The sequence below is a fragment of the Rhinopithecus bieti genome, unplaced genomic scaffold (genome assembly GCF_001698545.2).
Source record: "Rhinopithecus bieti isolate Rb0 unplaced genomic scaffold, ASM169854v2 scaffold_12088, whole genome shotgun sequence".
NCBI lineage: Eukaryota > Metazoa > Chordata > Mammalia > Primates > Cercopithecidae > Rhinopithecus > Rhinopithecus bieti.
Window position 1 is genome coordinate 3,358,821 of NW_016807975.1, and position 19,625 is coordinate 3,378,445.

Consider the following 19,625-nt stretch of genomic DNA (forward strand, 5'->3'; position numbering starts at 1 on the left):
CAAAGCAAAAAACAAAACAGGTTTTAATGGTTAAAACAGGTGAAGTAATAGGTTTATAATAACCATTAACTAAGGGAAGCCCTAGAACAAGAAATAAGAATTTTTAATTGCATGCAAAACCTAGTTATCATAAAAACCAATGCAATACCAAAATATCTCAGCTTCCTAGCATAGACTCCAGGTCTTTTCATTTCCAATTCTTGGCAATCAAAATATGTACACTTTTATATGCACCTGGTTGTGGAGGAATAAGCTCATTCACATAGGACTACAAATATCTTTCACAGGTAGGAGGGCACAAAAGAACGGTATCTTCCTCCACTTTTTTGGGTCCATCTTGAGAAACAAAAAAGGCACTCCCAAAGGTTCCTTGGTAACACCTGTTAGGTTTCTTAATTACTAACATAATCTTTACATGTAAGGTTAATGGTCCACTCATTTTATAGATCTGGGAACCATCAGGCATTGGAACTGCCTTTAACTCACATGCCAAACAACTGGCTTACTTAAACAAGGACAAAAACTGTATATTGATTTCAAAAACATTTGGGCTTTGTTTCCTTGACAACTTATATATGCTTAATCACTGGACTTTGGCATGCAGAGCCAAACATATCATGGAACTGAAAGAACCACAATATGAGATGGTGACAGAAGACTCTTTGAATCATTATTCTCAGTTTTCCAATATCAGCTGCTCCAGCTCCCTTATAGTAATCCTACTTTGTCCCTCAGAGCATCCATGCTCTGAACCTAGGTTTAATCTCTCTGCTGATTAAAGATACTTAGATAAATTACTAAGTCTCTATGATCATCAAACAAAGAGTAAGGGAAGTCAGATGCTCTTGGGCAGTTGTCCACTATTCACAGAATCTTTAGAAACCATTTGTCTGAGGCCAAGGAGAATTTGCTTTATCACCAAATTTGACCCACGTTGAGCCATACTAAAACTGCACTTGGGTAACTAGTTTCAAATCAAATTGAGCTTATGTATCGCTCTACATTTATTGCATCCATGCTGTGTGCAATTTCTGATGCTGAATAAGAGAAATGCGGCAATTAAAGGCTTCACCACAAGCATCACATTCATGGGTTTCTTGGGTTTTCACTTCTGCATGCATCTTCTGATGGTTGACAAGACTGCGCTGTTGACTGAAACTTTTGTCGCACTTCTCACACTTATAAGGTTTCTCTCCTGTGTGTATTCTCTGATGCTGAATAAGACCCGAGTTCCGGCTAAAGGCCTTTCCACATTCATCACATTTATGGGGTTTATTACCTGTGTGAACACCCTGATGTCGAATAAGATTACAAAGTTGACTAAAGCTTTTTCCACACTGTCTGCACAGATAGGGTCTCTCACCAGTGTGGATTCTCTGATGTTCAATAAGAAATGAGCTCCGGCTGAAGCTTTTCCCACAGACAGTACATAGATAGGGTTTTTCACCAGTGTGGATTCTTTGATGTTGTACAAGATGAGCACTAACACTAAAAGTTTTCCCACATTCATCACATTTATAAGATTTCTCCTTAGGGTAGACTTCCTGCTGTATAACAAGACTGCAATTTGGATCAAAACTTTCCTTAGTTTCATTGTATGGATAAGTCTTCTCCCTGGTGTGAATTCTCTGATGCTGAATAAGACCTGAGCTTCTACTAAAGGCTTTCCCACATTCCTCACATTTATGGGGCTTGTCTCCTGTGTGAATTCTCTGATGACGAGTAAGGTTGCAAAGCTGACTGAAACTTTTCCCACACTCTTTGCATTGATAAGGTCTTTCACCAGTATGGATCCTCTGATGTTCAATAAGGAATGAGCTCCGACTGAAACTTTTTCCACACTCAATACAAAGAAAAGGCTTCTCGCCAGTGTGAATTTTTTGGTGTTGTATAAGGTATGTGCTTAATCGAAAGGCTTTCCCACATTCACCACATTTATGGGGTCTTTCCCCAGTGTGAATTCTTTGATGCTCAACAAGCAATGAATTTCGACTAAAGCTCTTCTTACATTTGGTACAGTGATAAGGTTTCTCACCAGTGTGAGTTCTTTGATGCTCAATAAGGTGTGATTTCCAACTGAAGGCTTTCCCACAGTCACTACATTTATGGGGTTTCTCACCTGTATGAATCCTTTGATGTTTAACAAGGCTCCTTCTCTGGCTGAAGCTCTGTTTACACTGATTACACTGATAGGGTCTTTCTCCAGTGTGGATTCTCTGATGTCTAATAAGGGTTGAGCTCACACTAAAGGTTTTTCCACAGTAATTACACTCATAGGGCCTTTCCCCAGTGTGAATTCTCTGATGTTCAATAACAAATGAACTGCGGCTAAAACTTTTCCCACATTCATTGCACTGAAAAGGTTTCTCACCAGTATGGACCCTTTGATGTTGAATGAAATGGGCCTTGCGGACAAAACCCTTTCCACATTCTTCACATTTATGGCATTTCTCTTCTGAGTTTGGTCTTTTACGGATAATGTTAGTGTTTTCTCTGAACATTCTCTGTTCCTGGGTCAAAGATTCCCTTGGTATTTCCCATAAGAAGATTCCTCTTTGTTTATCTAACCTACCAACAAGTTCAAAGGTTTCTCTACCCATAGGATCCTGGTCAATTTCACTTTTGATTCTTGTAACTATTACACTCTGTGGTTCCACTTCTTCCTCAATTTCTTCAATTTCTTGTTTTACGGTTGGCTCCTCATCCTTATCTCTGTTCAAAACATCTGGAATAATAAACAGGAAATACAAAGATCAATCAAGGTCTTTGAAGCAAAGAGAAACAAAGTAAAATGGGCAAACAAAGAAACAAATCAAGTCAAGGTGGGATTAATCAGTCTATCAAGGAAAACAGGGTAGGATGAAAAAAAATCCCCACTAAGTTCAGGAAAATTTAGGATGAAAAAACATTATTGGAGTATGATCAGACCAAATAATTAACAGAAAGGACCAGATGCTAATGGCCAGCCTGGGCAACAGTGAGACTTCATCTCTACAAAAAAAAAAAATTTTTTTTAATTAGCCAGGCATGGTGGCGCACACCTGTAGTCCCAGCTACTCAGGTAGCTGAGGTGCAAGGATTGATCACTTAAATCCAACAGGTTGAGGCTGCAGCAAGCCATGTTTGCATCGCTGCACACCAGCCTAGGCAATACAGTGAGACCTAATCTCAAAAAAATAAAAATAAAAATAAAAAAAGATGCTAAGAAGAATAAAAGACAAAGATCCAGGGGAAACAATAATTCATTTATTAACAAGCATTTACTCACTGCCCATCAAAAGCACTCCAGAAACATTGTAATCAGCCAGGATTCAGAGATAAGACATGAAGCCCCCCCGCCTCCATCAAATGGAATGGATGTTAAGTAAAAAATGGGGAAAGAAAATAATATGATAAAGAAAATATTAAGTAAAAAGCAGTTCCTGTATAAAGAGACAAAATGGCTTTTAAAAACAATAATAAAGGGTTAGGTGACAGAGAGTCTATGATATCGGGATGCAGAATATAAGTATTAAGAAACATGGTCAGAGTTCGTGGGAGCAACAACCAAAAAGGGCAGTCTGTGGTAGCTTATGACTTCACCAACCACAAATCATACCTCAAGTACAAGTGATTCTAAACTCTCTAACAATATAAGACCCAAGGTTCACCATCCTGTTCCAACTGAGAGGCTGCATGACATCTGAGAAATGAAAAGCTTGGATGTGTTGAAGAAAAGACAGCCCAGTGGTCTATCATATAACAGAGTGGTATACAGTACATTTAGGCCTGCTTCTGACATCTTCCTGATTTTTCATCTCCTGCTGGAATAGATATTAGATAATTCCACTAGAAGATTCAATAATGACCAAATTTATATTTGGCCCTAAACAAGCTCCTTTTTCATACATCCTCTTTTCTCTCAATTTTTTTGTGGAGTCATCTTTGAATTTTCTATTTGCTTACTTCAAACTAGTCATTATTTTATTCTAAAATAACCTTCTCCTATCCCTCTAAGAAACTACTAGAAATTTTATTTCTTCTAAGGCTACATACAGTGTCCCCTCTCAAATTTGTTTTCAGTGGGCTGTATTTTCTTTCACATAATGAAAAAACATGAAAGAACTCCCTAAACTTTCTGTCCTCTACCTATAAAATTATCTGTCAATGGTATGTAAAGATATATCTGATTCTTATGCAAAGCTAATCCATCCACCCCTTATCGATTCCACTCACCTCTGGGCATTTGCTTAATTATCCTCTGCCTTTCCTCTTTCTTCAATATACACTCTCTATTGACACTTTTCTACCATTACATAAATACGTCCAATTTTATCTTGAACTTGAAATCGTTCTCTTTATGAAAGCCAAATATTGAAACAAAATCTTAACACCGAGGTTTTCTATTTCTTAGGTTTTCCATGCCCAACCTCTTCCTATTCAATCTATTCTGCAACCTATGGCAAAATCTGGTTTCTGTTTCCAGCATCTAGAGAAACTTCCCATTAGATTACCAATGACTCAAATTAAAAAAAAAAAAAATGGGCTTTTTTTTTTTTTTTTTTGGACAGACTTTTGCTCTTGTTGCCCAGGCTGGAGTGCAATGGAGCGATCTTGGCTCACTACAACCGCCACCTTCCGGGTTCAAGCGATTCTCCTGCCTCAGCCTCCCAAATAGCTGGGATTACAGGCATGTGCCACCATGTCTGGCTAATTTTTTTTGCATTTTTAGTAGAGATGGCGTTTCACCATGTTGGCCAAGCTGGTCTCAAACTCTGACCTCAGGTGATCCACCCACCTCAGCTTCCCAAAGTGCTCGGATTACAGGAGTGAGCCACCATGCCCGGCCTAAAACGGGCATTTTTCAGTCCTTAAGTTATTCAGCANTTTTGGCCAGACTTTTGCTCTTGTTGCCCAGGCTGGAGTGCAATGGAGCGATCTTGGCTCACTACAACCGCCACCTTCCGGGTTCAAGCGATTCTCCTGCCTCAGCCTCCCAAATAGCTGGGATTACAGGCATGTGCCACCATGTCTGGCTAATTTTTTTTGCATTTTAGTAGAGATGGCGTTTCACCATGTTGGCCAAGCTGGTCTCAAACTCTGACCTCAGGTGATCCACCCACCTCAGCTTCCCAAAGTGCTCGGATTACAGGAGTGAGCCACCATGCCCGGCCTAAAACGGGCATTTTTCAGTCCTTAAGTTATTCAGCAGCATCTAACACTGTTGACCACCCCAATTTCTTGACATTATCTGTTTTTGGTTTCTAGGCTATTACATTCTTTTATTTCATTCCCTACTTCTTTGGCCTTTTCTGATAAATTTCCCTCATTTATTTCTTTTCCTTTGTCAACTGATTTTTGTTATTGTTACCCACATTTACATCCTTACTTGTTCTATATATATACCCTCCAGATATCTCCAGTTAAATGCCGCACAAAGGGCTCACAATTAACATGGTCATCATCATCTGCTCTCATGCCTTTCCCCACCTTTATCTCCTGAAAGGCACCATCATCCATTACCCTACAGTCTCAAAGCAGAAATCATCCTGTATTTCTCCCTTCTTATTGTTAATCAATCATCCAAATCCTGGATTTATCTTTAGCACTTACCTTTTAACCCTCACAATCATGTAGCTGCCTTACAATCTTTGGCTCCAGTCTTCAGACTACCAACACATTATATCTGCCTTACTGATTCGAGAAGAGATCTCTATAAAACAGAATTCTACCATGTCATCACCTGTAGATTTAGCAGCTCCCCATCACCTTTAGGATCGAATCAAGCTCTTTGCTCTGATACAACTCTTCATGACACAGTCTCTGAGCCTCAAGTCGTGTTCCTACCTACTTTGTCATACTTTATATAGGCAAATTGTTTGCGTTACACTCTTTCATGTCTTATCTTTACATATCTCATTTACTAAATGTCCCTCAACACTGTTTACCTGGCAAACTTTTGGTTGCACTTTAAGATTCAAAGCAATCTTTAAGTTTAAAGCAACAGTTTCTCTACAAAGCCTTTACTAAGTCCGCTAGACAGATTTAGGTATTCTATTTTTTTATTACCAGCCCTCGTCCATAACTCTACTATTGCTATGATTATACTGCATTTTTTTAACTGTTTATTATTTGCCTCTTCCACTGGATTGTAAATTCTTTGTGAGAAGGCAGTCTCTTCAGAGTATTTGTTCAGTTTCATTAGCTGGATTAGTGGATACTGTTCCATCAATTTCATTCAAATGAGTAAGACAAAATTTTCATTACTTGAAGATAATATGAATGTATACCTAAAATTCCTGAAATAGGCAAATGAAAATATAATCATAACAAGATTAAAAAGCTTGTTCTTAGTACAAAAAAAGTTAGTAAATATTATACAGAAATGATAAACTCTTCACAATAGTAACAAAAAAAAATAAAACCTAGGAATAAACATAAGAAATGTGTAAGATCCATAAAATATTCCATTCAATTTTCTGAAAGACAAAAGGATACAGTTAAACAGAGTTAACCACATGGCTAAAGAGATTCAATATTATAAGGATCTCAATTCCTTTCAATCTATGAAACTAATCACATTCCAATCAAAAATCATTTATGAACCAATAAAAAAGTCAATACTTCTAAAGTTTAGAAGAAGGCAGACTAGTGAAGTACATCCTGAAAAAGATTATTAAAGAATGACTTATATTACCAGACATAAAATATAATATATTGTTAAAGCAAATAAAACAATGACACTGGCATAAAAATAAATAGGTCAACAGGATAGGCAGGTGAAGAAAACAAGTGTAAGGCTTACACACAGAGCAGCCTTGAAATGACTATCCATTAGATCTGGGCTTGGTAATGCTTATGCAGTATCTTCCCATCCTGTGCTCATAGCCAATTTTTCTACATAGATAGTTGAATCAAAGTAGGTTTCACCAAAGAACCTCGAATTAAAACTGAAGTCACTAGTTATTCTGAAGGTAGCTAGAATTGTAACCTATCAAACCAGAAGCCAAAAGGACAGAAGTATGTGAACATATGAGGAAAGACTAAATTGTCAAGGAGAAAAAAAGAGATAAGACAGTATTACAGACTGAATGTGTTCTCACCAAATTCATATGGTGAACCCCTAATCCACAATGTGATGGTATTTGGAGGTGGGGCCTTTGGGAAGTAATTAAATTTAGATGAGTTCATGATGGTGGGGCCCCCATGATGGGATTAGTATTCTTATAAAAAGAGGAACAAAGACCAGAATGTTTGCACTCTCTCTCTCTCTCCCCTCTTCAGCCATGTGAAGACACAGTAAGAAGGTGGCAATCTGTAAGTCATTGCGGAAAGAGTCATTAAAATTGAAGATGTCAAAGATCTGAGAAATTAAGCTATCAACCGTATCATCGATATAGCTATTAAAGGTTTTTTTTTATTTTTAATAAGCTTCAACAAGAAAAGTATGAATGAAAAGCCAAAACTATAAAGCTAGATGAGAGTTGCATTATGAAAAGCAGTTAAGATGAAGTACAATAGAATACTACATTGCAACAGTAGAGTAATAGTGATCTCTTATCAAGGGAGCTCTCACCAAGGGGATGGAGATAGGGTCTATTGAGGAGGATGAAAAGACTGTGAGAGGATAAATGATGAATGATGGAAAGCTGTATTTAAGCTGCAATAAAGAAGACAGCCTACAAGTACAAGATCATCTATGGGCACACTGTCACACCTTGTCCATATGGTATTTACATGCGGGCACTTACTTGGTTCTATCAACCAGAATACCATATGTATGGATAAGCTGGCAGTGACTGAGAGACAACATGGCATATTAAAACACACACACACACACACACACACACACACACATCAGCAGCTGATATGGCTGAAGACTAAAGTAGTGTGCAGGAGAAAACAAGTGAGGCAAGAAAGATAGGCAGAGGCTATACTTGGAAGGTCCTATATGATAAGAAATTAAGATTTTTATCCTTTAAGCTATCAGGAAACATCAGAAGTTTTACACAGTTAACTAATACAAAATCACTTTGGTGGCAGTAGAGAGAATATATTTTAAAAAAGGAGACTAGTGGCAAGGGGGTAGTTTAGGGGTTAATGCAATAATCCAGTTAAGAGATACTAAGTCTGAAATTAACTGTACTTAGTCATACAAATATTTAAGAAGCATATAATATAGGCCTGGCTCTGTGCTAAGTGCTGGAGAAATCAAATGAAACAGGTATATTTACCATCCTCACAGTAATCAGTGAGGTTAGGAAAGTAACACATATAGAATGATTGTAGTATAGTATAATAAATTCAATAGCAGGAGTATATACAAAGTAAAACAATGAAAGGAGTGCTTAACTCTGGAGAGAAGGCCCTTGATTTTATTGGATTGAAACTTGCCAGGTTTGAGTTACTCATGTGGTCTTCAAAAGATGACTAGGAATTTGAAACTCAACAGAGAAGATGATGACAACAATATAAGTCAACATTTATATTGTTCTTACTACATGTTAGTGTGTTAAGTGTTTTACATATATTAATTTAGTTAATGCTCACAGTAACCCTATGAGGTAGGTGCTATTATTATTTCCATTTTATAAAAAAAATAAACTGAGGCAAAGAGAGGTTAAATCACTATAGTCACCAGGCTAAGTAAGTGGTGGAGCCAGGATTTAAACCTAGGCAGTTAGGCTCCACATTACCACATTACCTTTCTTAGGTGGAAATAAAGATTTGGGCCAGGCACAGTGGCTCATGCCTACAATTCCAGCAATTTGGGAGGCCAAGGTGGGTGGATCATCTGAGATCAGGAGCTCGAGACTAGCCCGGCCAAGACAGTGAAACCCCTTCTTTACTAAAAATACAAAAATTAGCTGGGTGTGGTGGTGCACACCTGTTTATCTCAGCTACTCAGGAGGCTGAGGCAGGAGAATCTCTTGAACCCAGGAGGTGGAGGCTGCAGTGAGCTGAGGTCACACCACTGCACTACAGCCTGGGCAATAGAATGAGGCTACGTCCTAAAAAAAAATTGGGACTTTTCTTCACAGAGTGGTAGCTGATGGCCTGAGTGTAGGTAAGGTCCCCCAGGGAAAGAGTACAGACTGAGGGGAAGTCTAAGAATGCAAGCCAATGGAGGGAAACAATAAAGACTTTCACATGTTCATAGAACAGTAGAATAAAATAAGGTGAGATGATGAGAGCAGCTTTAAGTGTGCAGATAAGAGGCAGAGAAGTTGAGAGTTCGTGCTTATTGGCCCCTATTTTCTCTGAGAAACAGGTAAACTTCACTATTGAATGATGGATAAGCTTTTGGAATATCACTAAAAAGAACAGGGCAGTGAGCATATCAAGGACAAAAAATATTGCTAAGATATAAAAACCCCAGTGGAGACTAGAAGAAAAGGCCATACTTATATACAGGCCATACTTATATACATCAATCTTTTTGGTTAGAGAATTTCTCCTGCTATGGTTAGCAATTCGGGTAGGAAAGAGGGAAAGGTGCATTTTATAACAAACACAGGATTTGAAGTTTGCAGAATGGGTAGAGAATAATGACAGGCTGGCAGGTGAGCTTGCTGGTCATTAGATGGGGAGACAAGCCCAGAGAGGATGGACACCTTGGTGAAAAAACAGAGACATCAAGGGACAGGAAACATCGTTAATAATGAGTGGGTTTAGGTGGAAAGGAGTAGTAAAGATAGAGAAGTTGTAGTATGCTCCACAAGGGGAGAAAGCCTCTCTGTTTTGGTTACCCTCGTCTAGTTAGTAAATAAACTTCCATTGCCGAATAACTGGTCAGAGAATAGGGTATTGGGATTTACGATTTGCCTGTTATGACAAAATTGCTATGATCAATGATGTAAGGTGCTGGGTGAAAATGGAAAGCAGGGTCCCTGAAGTAAGACCCGCTGAGGCTGAAGTATTAACTAGGTCATCCATGGCATGAGTTAAAATAGATATGAAACATGTGACAAAGTTATGTGTGAAGGACCAAACAAAAAGTTGACAGATAGTGAAAAGGACTTGAGTGGAAAAAGCAAGACTGCTGAGACCTCAAAGAAGGAGAGATTTTGTTTGAAGGTGGAAAACTAATGCTTTGAGGACAGCATTTAAAAGCTGAGTGAACAATAACTTCCCCCTTTCAACACTGAGACAAAGGATGGGGAAGGAGGCGGATGTGGGAGAATAAGCGGCCCCACTTGAAAACTGCCAGAGAAACGTTGTCCTTGGGAAAGTGCCAGATTTCAGTTAAGGCCAGGAGGTAAGGAACATTATGTGAAGACGAACAGGGGCTCCAGAAGGCAGAGTGAAAAGGGGTGGGAGGAAAGCTGTGGGAGGATGAGCCAGGACGGAAAGTACAGAACAATATGGGAATGAGATTACGAAGACAGGATGCCCGAAAGGCTTGCAGTTTGGTCACTTCAAGGAAGCTAGGGATGAGAGGTATGGAAACAATTAATAGCTAAAAGGTTTGAATCAGAACTTTGGAACTAAGCAGTTTTGGTACTGGTTTCCGTCCAAATATTCTGTTAGTCTGATTTCTCTCTACCTTCTTAGATATTTTAATTAGAGAAACAGCAGATTCTTACCCAGTGAGACCAGGTTTCCATAATTCTCCATCATGACATCTTTATACAGGCTTCTCTGAGCTGGGTCCAGATAATCCCACTCCTCCTGGGTAAAAAACACAGCCACATCCTCAAATGTCAGCAACCCCTGAAATAGTATGATTTCTGTAGTCAGTTCCTGTTGTCTCAAGGACAATTCTACCACTAAAAGTGGCAGAGGCAATCACTTATCGGTGCCAAATAGGCTGGGAGGAACATGATAACTGAAAGTTTCATATGTTGCCCAATTCTGGGAACGAACTGTAACTGACAGACATCTCAAACTAGAAAGGACCTATGGATAAGGCTTTTCTGATGTATTATGCCCTAACAGTTTAATTTTAGTAAACTGCCCCAAGGCCTCTCCAAGCTTCCCTCACCTCACTGCCTACTTCAATTTTCCATTTGCACTGGCTTCTGACTATTCAATTCAATTCCTTGAGGTTCTCTAAGCGTGTACCTTGGGGTCCAGGCACTGTGCCAGGAACAGAAGACACAAGGGAAGGTCAAAAATGGTGCTTCACCTGAAGAACTCACAAATGAGAGAGCTAGTCTGGAGCATTATTTATTTTCTCTGGCCGATTTATCAAGTCTCTCTAGAAAAAGAAAAAGAAAAAAAAAGGGGGGAGCCAGTGGGCAGTTTGTTCGCGAACCGCAACCCAGCGCACTAGTGGGGAGTTCCTTGCAAGGCGCTGGCCCTAAAGAGGCCGTCAGGGGGTTGGTGGGGGGCCCGGGGAGAAAGCAGTGGTGCGGCCTAGCTGGGGTAGTGACGAGACAACCGGGATCCCCGAGGGGTGCTTACTTACCTTTGACTCCGGCGGGGGGCTCGGGGAAGCCATCTCCCAGGCAGAGAATAGGGGCAGGAATTGGGGGCGGCCTCACGGAAAGGAGCCTCTAGTGAGGCCTACCCGGCTGCTGGAAATTAGGCTCGACGAAAACAAGGATCCCTGGCTGGGTCTGGCCAGTGCCTGCCTCGGCCCCCAGGCGGTCACGACCCCAACAGCGTATCAGACGCGATCCCTGGCTGTCCCCCAACCCCGAACCCCAACCCCTACTCCTGCCTGGTTACGCAGCCTTTCAGGCCTTGCTAGAGCCTCCTCCCCGCTGCCAGTTCCTCCTCCTTTCAGCCAAGTAGCGCTATGACCGCCCGCCCCCGGACCAGAAGGCGTCACCCAGATCGTTCCCGGGGCCCCCCTCAACTACATCTCCCGTCATGCTCGGAAAGAGCGCCGCGGTCCAGGCGCCGCCAGCAACAGCTACCGGACTACATTTCCCAGCGTACACAGCGGGAGGGAGCCTACAGGAAAAAGAAAGCTCTTGCCACTGGGATTATATCCGATTGGCTGATCTGGGCACGTCACTGCTGGCTGAGGGCTGCGCTCAGTCCCTTGGATCTCATCGAAGATGGCGGCACGGTATCTGTCCGGTATTACCAGGCGAGCCTTCATGTGGACAGTCCCAGGGACACCACGTAGAGAATTTTGGTCTCGATTCAGGTAAAGCTGAAGGGTGGACCGTGAGTCACGTTCAAGGAAAGTTAAGGAGGATGAGGGATGAATTCAAAAGAGGGTGTTAACGCTATCGTGGTCCCGCGCCTGATCAGAGCAAGAACAAGGAGGTACGGTTAGGGTCCCGAGTTGAGAAGCATTCGTTGAGTGGTGGGACCCAGTCTTTTCCCCTCTCGGCCTTAGTTTTCTCATAACGTAATTGCCACCCCCTTTCCCTTTCACTTCATTTATTCATTTATTGAGCAAATAGAATTAACCTCGTGTGCGAGACACCGAGTGTGTTGTCTGCAAACACATGAAAGCGCTTGGTAAACTAAACTCATTTGCCGGCTGTGTTTCTTCACAAGCAAGGTTCAGTAATGAAGTACCGCCTCCTCATTTTGTTTGTTTGTTCGTTCAGTAATTCAACAGATTAATCAGGACCAGCATTACTCTAAGCGCCTAGGATACAGCAGGAAAAACAAAATCCCTTCTCATCCTCGAGGTACTGCAACATATGAGGAAACAGGCCCACAGGAGGGAAGTGATTTTCCCAAAGTCACAAAGCAAGTTAATTGCAAAGCTGGATGTAGAACATAGGTCTCCTAACTCCCCATCTACTACTTTTTCCGCTGCACGGCTGCACCGTGTGTAATTGTTTGAAGGTAAATCTAATCTGACTTAGATAGTGTTTAGGAAATCAAAACGTATGGTATTAACCCTAAGGAACATTGTATGCCCTCTTAGGTTTCAAACAAAAACTACTACAATTAGGAAATATTTTTTTCATCCGTTCATATATTAGCTTTCCCTCTTCTTTGGTTAATATTTGTTATTATCTCTAAAATATCTTCCAAGTTTGTTTTATTCATTCACTCAACAAATATTTTTTAGATTGTTTACTATAGCCAGGCTATATCTTAAGTGTTACAAGAATACAGTGGTTACTAAAACAGACCAAATTTTTGTTCTCGTTGGGCCAATGTTCTAATGGAGGAAAAAATGAACAAATGTGTAATGTAATTTCAGGAAGTGGTAAATTATGAAGAAAATAGAGGAAATAAGAGATTACTGAGAATGATGATTATATTTTCTTTACTATTTTAAAAATTTTGTGTATTTAAGGTATACAACTTGATGTTGATTATTAGTCAAGCTAATTATCATATTCATCTCTTTACATACTTTTTTGTTTTGTTTTGTTTTGTTTTAGAGAAAGGAGTTCTCACTGTGTTGCCCAGGCTGGTCTTGAACTCCTGGGCTTAATCTTCCCGCCTCGGCCTCCCAAATTGCTGGGATTACAGAGGTGAACCACCATGCCTGGCCAGTTAGAATTTTTGTGTGTGTGGTGAAAACACTTAAAAGAGTTTTCTCTCAGAAGATTTCAAGTATACAGTACAGTATTATTAATGGTCATCACCATGGTGTACGTTAGATCTCTGGAACTTACTCATTCTATGTAATTTAAATTTTATCTTTGTCCAACATCTCTCCATTTCCATCACCCCTGCGAACCACCATCCTACTCTCTGTTTCTGTGAATTTGACTTTTTTTTTTGTTTTGGAGATGGAGTCTTGCTCTGTCTCCAGGCTGGACTGCAGTGGTGCCATCTCAGCTCACAGCAACTTCTGCCTCCCAGGTTCAAACGATTCTCCTGCCTTAGCCTCCCAAGTAGCGGGGACTACAGGCATCTGCCACCACACCCTGCTAATTTTTGTATTTTTAGTAGAGACGGTTTCTCCATGTTGGCCAGGATGGTCTCGATCTCTTGACCTCATGATCCACCTACCTCAGCCTCCCAAAGTGCTTGCTGGGATTACAGGCATGAGCCACCGCACCCGGCCTAATTTGACTTTTTTAGATACTACATATAAGTGAGATCATGTGGTATTTTTCTGTCTGGCTTATTTCTCGTAGCATAATATTTTCTAGGTTTATCCATGTGTTACATATATCCTTTTTTAAGGCTGAATAAAATGCCATTTTATGTGTATGTATGTATGCACGCACATAATATATACATATATTCATAGACACATATACATATATACACACATTATGGCATTTTATTCAGCCTTAAATATTGTGTATGTATGTGTGTGTATACATATATACATATATACACACATGCTGCAATGAAGATGAGAGTGCAGATATCTCTTTGAGATACTGCTTTCATTTCTTTTGGATATATACCCAGTGGTAAGATCGCTAGATCTTAGGATAGTTAGGATAGTTCTGTTTATAACTTTTTGAGGAACCTCAATTCGGTTTTTTATCACGGTTCTGCCAATTTGCATTCCCGTCAGCAGTATATAAGGATGCCTTTTTTTCCATGTCCTTACCGCACTTGTCTTTTTGGTAATGACCATCCTAATGGGTATGAGGTGATGTTTATTTGTAATTTTTTTTTAATGTTTATGGATACCTAATAATTGTGCATATTTATGGGGTACACATGATATTTTGATGCAAGCATACAATATGTAATGGCCAAATGTGAATAGTTGACATATCCATCACGTTATTTGTTTGTTTTGGGAGCATTCTAAATCTTCACTTCTAGTTATTTTGAAATATAAATAAATTATTACTAACTATAGTCACCCAATTGTGAAATCAAACACTAGAACTTACTCTTTCTAGCTGTATTTCTCTTCTCTAACTGTATTACCCTTTTTAACTGTATTTCTAACCAATCTGTCTTCATACCCCACCTCCTCACTACCCTTCCCAGCCTCTGGTAACCATCAATTTATTACTATCTCCATGAGGTCATTTTTTTTTTTTTTTTTGGTTCACACATAGGAGTGAGAATATGCGATATCTGTCTGTCTGCACCTGGCTTATTTCACTTAACAGTGTCCTCCAATTTCATCCGTGTTACCGCAAGTGACAGGATTTCATCCTTTTTTAATGGCTGAATAATATTCCATTGAGTATATGTACAGTTTTTTTTAATATCCATTCATCCATTGGTAGAAACTTAGTTTGATTCCATATCTTGGCTATTGTGAATAGTGCTGTAATAAACATGGAGTGCAGATATCTCTGTTAGACTGATTAACTTTCTTTTGGACATATACCAAGCAGTGGGATTGCTGGATCATATGGTAATTCTGTTTTTAGTTTTTTTGGGAAATTTCCATACTTTTCTCCATAGCAGTTGTGCTAATTTAGATTACCACCAATAGTGTACTAGTATTCCACTTTCTCCATATCCTTGCCAGCATTTGTTATTTTTTGTCTTTTAAATAATAGTTGTTTTAACTGAGGTGAGATGATACCTCATTGTGGTTTTGAGTTGCATTTCCCTAATGATTAGAGATCTTTTTTTTATATACCTGTTGGTCTTTTGTATATCTTCTTTGAGAAATACGTATTCAGATCTTTTGCTATTTTTAAATCAGTTTTTTTGTTGTTGTTGTTATTGAGTTGTTTGTGTTCCTTATATATTCTGGTTATTAATCCCTTGTCAGATAGTTTGCTAATTTTTCTCCTATCCTCTAGGTTGTCTGTTCACTTCGTTTATTGTTGCCTTTGCTATACACAAGCTTTTTAGCTTGATGTAATCCCATTTGTTGATTTTTGTTCTTGTTGCCTGTGCTTTTGAGGTCTTACTCAAAAGGTCATTGCCTAGACCAAAGTCCTGAAGCATCTCCCCAATGTTTTCTTCTACACAGAAGCTTTTTAGTTTAGTGTAATCCCATTTGTCTTTTGTTCTTGTTGCCTGTGCTTTTGCGGTCTTCCTCAAGAGGTCGTTGCCCAGACCAATGTCCTGAAACATCTCCCCAATGTTTTCTTCTAGTAGTGTTACAGTTTTCTAACTGCCCAATGGGTTCACTTTGTCTAGACAGAGCTGATGTATCAAGGCAGAGGAATTGCAGTGGAGAAAGTAATTCACACAGAGTCGGCTGTGCAGGACACTGGACTTTTATTATTAGTCAAATCTGTCTCCCCGAAAACTCAGGGATCAGAGGTTTTAAAGATAATTTGGCAGGTGGGGGCCCAGGAAATGGGGAGTGTTGATTGGTTGGGTTGGAAATGAAATCACAGGGGGACTAAGTGAGTTCTTGCCAACTTATGTTCCTGGGTGGGATCACAGAACTGGTTGAGCCAGATTACTGGCTTCGGTGGTGTCAGCTAATCCATTGAGTGCAGGGTCTGCAAAATATCTCAAGCACTGACCTTGGATTTTACAATAGCAGTGTTATTCCCAGGAGCAATTTGGGGAGGATCAGACTCTTGCAGCTGGAGTCTGTATGACCCGTAACCATAATTTCTAATCTTGTAGCTAATTTGTTAGTCCTACAAAAGCAAACTGGTTCCTGGGCAAGAAGAAGGTCTTTTCAGAAAAAGGCTATTATCAATTTTGTTTCAGAGTCAAACCATAAACTGAATTCCTTCCCACGGTTAGTTTGTCCTATGTCCAGGAATGAACAAGGACAGCTTAAAGGTTAGAAGCAAGGTGGAGCCAGTTAGGTGCGATTTTTTTTTTTCTTAGCATTACTTTGGCTATTCAAGGCATTTTGTGGTTTCATACTAATCTTAAGATTTTTTTTTCTATTTCTATGAAGAACGTCATTGGTATTTTGATAAAGATTACATTGACAGTATATTGCTTTGGGTAGCATAAGCATTTCAACAACATTAATTTTCCCAATCCATGAACATGGGATATCTCCATTTTTTGTGTGTCCCATTCAATTTTTTTCATCAGTGTTTTATAGTTTTTATTGTAGAGACCTTTTACTTCTTTGTTGAAGTCTATTCCTAGATTTGTGTGTGTGTGTGTGTGTGGCTATTGTTAATGGAATTGATTTCTTTTTCAGATTGTTTACTATTGGCATATGGAAATGCTACTGATTTTGTATGTTGATTTTTGTATTCTGAAAACTTTACTGAATTTATTATTTCTAAGAGCTTTTTGGTGGATATTTAGGTTTTTCTAAATATACATATATCAAGATATGTAAGATTATATATCTTACATATGATATGTAAGATCATACATCAAATAAGAACAATTTGACTTCTTTTCAATTTTGATGTACTTTATTTCTTTCTCTTATCTAATTGCTATGGCTAGGACTTCAAGTTCTGTTTTGAATACAAGTGATGAAAGTGAGCATCCTTGTCTTGTTCAACATCTTAGAGGAAAGGCTTTCAGTTTTTTCCCATTCAATGATGCTAGCTTGTTTTGTGTCCTTGTTTGGTGGGTTTGTCATGCGTGACTTTTATTATGTTGAGGTATGTTCCTTCAGTATCCAGTTTATTGACAGTTTTTATCGTGAAAGGATGTTGAATTCTATGAAATACTTTTTCAGCACCTATTGAAATGATCACATGATTCTTGTTCTTGATTCTGTCAATGTGATGTATCGAGTTTGTTGATTTGCATATGTTGAACCATTCTTGCATTCTGGGTTGAATGTTGAGGATTTTTGCATCTGTGCTCATCAGGAATATTGACCTGTAGTTTTCCTTTTTTATTTTGTCTTTGTCTGGTTTTGGTATAAGGGTAATGCTGGTCTTGTAGAATGTGTTTTCCTTTTTTATTTTGTCTTTGTCTGGTTTTGGCATCAGGATAATGGTAGCCTTGTAGAATGTGTTTGGAAGTATTGTCTCCTCTTCAATGTTTTGGAATAGCTTTGGGAGAATTCTTATTGGTTCGCATTAGTTCTTCTTTAAATGCTTGGTGGAGTTCAGTAGTGAAGCCATCAGGTCTTAAGCTTTTCTTTGATGGGAGACTTTTATTACAGCTTCTATCTCATTATTTCTGTTGGGTTTTCTGTTTCTTCAAGATTCAGTCCTGCTAAGTTGTCTGTGCCTAGGAATTAATCCATCTCTTCTAGGTTTTCCAATCTATTGGTGTATAGTTGCTTGTGATAATCTCTAGTTAGCCTTTAAATTTTTGTGATATCAGTGTAATCTCCTTGTTTGCCTCTAATTTTATTTATTTGTGTCTTTTCTCTGTTTTTCTTATTCTAGATAAAGGTTTGTTGATTTTAACTTTTCAATAAACCAACTTTTTAATTCATTGATCTTTTTTATTGCTTTTTTTAGTCTATTTCATTTTTTTCTACACTGATCCTTTCTTTCCTTCTACTAATTTTGGGTTTGATTTGTCTTTTTCTAATTTAAGGTGCATCTTTAGATTGTTTATTTGAAGTTTTTCTTTTTTCATGTAGGTGTTTTATTACTATAAGCTTCCCTCTTACTACTGCTTTTGCTTGGTCTGGTGTTTAGGTTCTCCAATATTGGTTGCATAGATTTTGATGTGCTGTGTTTTCATTTTTATTGCTTCAAGACATTTTAAAATTTCCTTCCTAATTTCATCATTGACTCCTTGGTCATTTGGGAGCATGTTATTTTTTATGTAGTTGTATAGTTTCCAGAGTTCTTGTTATTGATGTCTAGTTGTATTTCATTGTTGTTAGAAAAGTCCTTGATATGATTTTGAGTTTTATGAGTTTGTTAAAACTTGTTTTGTGTTCTAAGATACAGTCTACCCTGGAGAATGTACCATGTACTCATGAGAAGACTATGTATTCTGCAGCAGTTGGGTGAAATGTTCTCTAAGTGTCAAGTCCATTTGGTGTAGAATTTAATTCCAGTGTTTCTTTGTTGATTTTGTCTAGATGATCTGTCTATTATTGAGAGTGGGTGTTGAAATCCACAACTATTAATGTATTGTAGTCTATCTCTTCCTTTAGATTTATTAATATTTGTGTTATATGTTTAGGTTCTCCAATATTGGTTGCATATATGATTGTTATATGCATTTGCTGAATTGACTCTTTATGATTATGTAATGACCTCTTAATCTCTTTTATAGTTTTTGACTTGAAATTTATTTTATCTGATGTAAGTGTAGCTACTCCCGTTCTTTTTGGTTTCTGTTTGCATGGAATATCTTTTTCCATCTCTTCACTTTCTGTGAAGTAGAATATAAGTAAAATTAAAAGTCAGGTAGGATGTGATGCACTCTGAGAGCAGTATAAAGTGCTGAAGAGATCACATGAAATTACAATTATATTTGATTCTGGAAATTACGTAAAGCCTCTTGGAAGAGAACAATTTTATCCTAAGACTTACAGAATAAGCAAGATTTACATAGGTGAAGATAAAAGACACATTTTAAGGTATAACTTGAGCCAACACATTGTGTCAGGAAAGTGAGAGTGTGTTTGGGACACGGGATATAGAGTATCACATGGAGTATATGTAGGTAATCAGTGAAAGGTAAGACCAGAAAGGTAGATTGGGGTGGGATCTTGGAGGATGGGGTATCCGAGACAGAATGATTTACCTTACTTCTTCACCTATTCTTAGGAATTCTTACAGTATGTAAAATATATACTTAGTTTTTTTCTGTCTCTCCCAACTCAATTCAGCTATGAACGTTCCAAGGGCAGGGGCCTATCATATTCTTTACTACTGACTACGGTCCCCACCGGTAGTCAGTATGCCATTGTTGATTTTGATTGGTAGGCAATACTTGGTCTGGTGTTTGTCAACTTCATTAATGGATTTGTGTGTTTTGATCATTCC

The 19,625-nt window shown here is 38.7% G+C and overlaps 2 protein-coding genes across 10 annotated transcripts in view; one reads left to right on the forward strand and one right to left on the reverse strand.

Annotated features, from left to right (window-relative positions):
- Positions 1 to 11,725, reverse strand: ZNF189 (zinc finger protein 189). 9 transcript variants are annotated; one of them, XM_017884351.1, is made up of 5 exons: positions 11,390 to 11,689; positions 11,044 to 11,179; positions 10,566 to 10,692; positions 5,593 to 5,692; positions 6 to 2,725 (listed from the first exon to the last, which is right to left on the reverse strand). In XM_017884351.1, exon 5 carries the CDS (start codon positions 2,598 to 2,600, stop codon positions 1,005 to 1,007), a length of 1,596 nt encoding a protein of 531 aa, XP_017739840.1. In that variant the 5' UTR covers positions 2,601 to 2,725; positions 5,593 to 5,692; positions 10,566 to 10,692; positions 11,044 to 11,179; positions 11,390 to 11,689; the 3' UTR covers positions 6 to 1,004. The 9 variants fall into 9 exon arrangements, with proteins under 9 accessions (XP_017739837.1, XP_017739834.1, XP_017739833.1 ...); XM_017884348.1 differs by lacking the exon at positions 5,593 to 5,692 and having other exon boundaries at positions 1 to 2,725; positions 10,566 to 10,650; positions 11,390 to 11,720; XM_017884350.1 differs by lacking the exon at positions 5,593 to 5,692 and having other exon boundaries at positions 10,566 to 10,650; positions 11,108 to 11,179; positions 11,390 to 11,688.
- Positions 11,726 to 11,920: 195 nt separating this feature from the next.
- Positions 11,921 to 19,625, forward strand: part of MRPL50 (mitochondrial ribosomal protein L50) — a 9,026-nt gene continuing 1,321 nt past the window's right edge. Inside the window, exon 1 of the mRNA XM_017884343.1 lies at positions 11,921 to 12,079. Coding sequence (XP_017739832.1) covers positions 11,988 to 12,079 — 92 coding nt within the window. The 5' untranslated portion in view covers positions 11,921 to 11,987. The remainder of the gene's footprint in view (positions 12,080 to 19,625) is intronic.

Excerpts from the sequence above, each read along its gene's own strand:
- ZNF189 (XM_017884344.1), bottom strand. The coding sequence starts at position 11,422 with ATGGCTTCCCCGAGCCCCCCGCCGGAGTCAAAG. Across the intron at positions 10,693-11,389 it reads GCCCCCCGCCGGAGTCAAAG|GGGTTGCTGACATTTGAGGA; the intron begins GTAAGTAAGCAC and ends ATACTATTTCAG. Across the intron at positions 2,726-10,565 it reads TGGAAACCTGGTCTCACTGG|ATGTTTTGAACAGAGATAAG; the intron begins GTAAGAATCTGC and ends TTATTATTCCAG.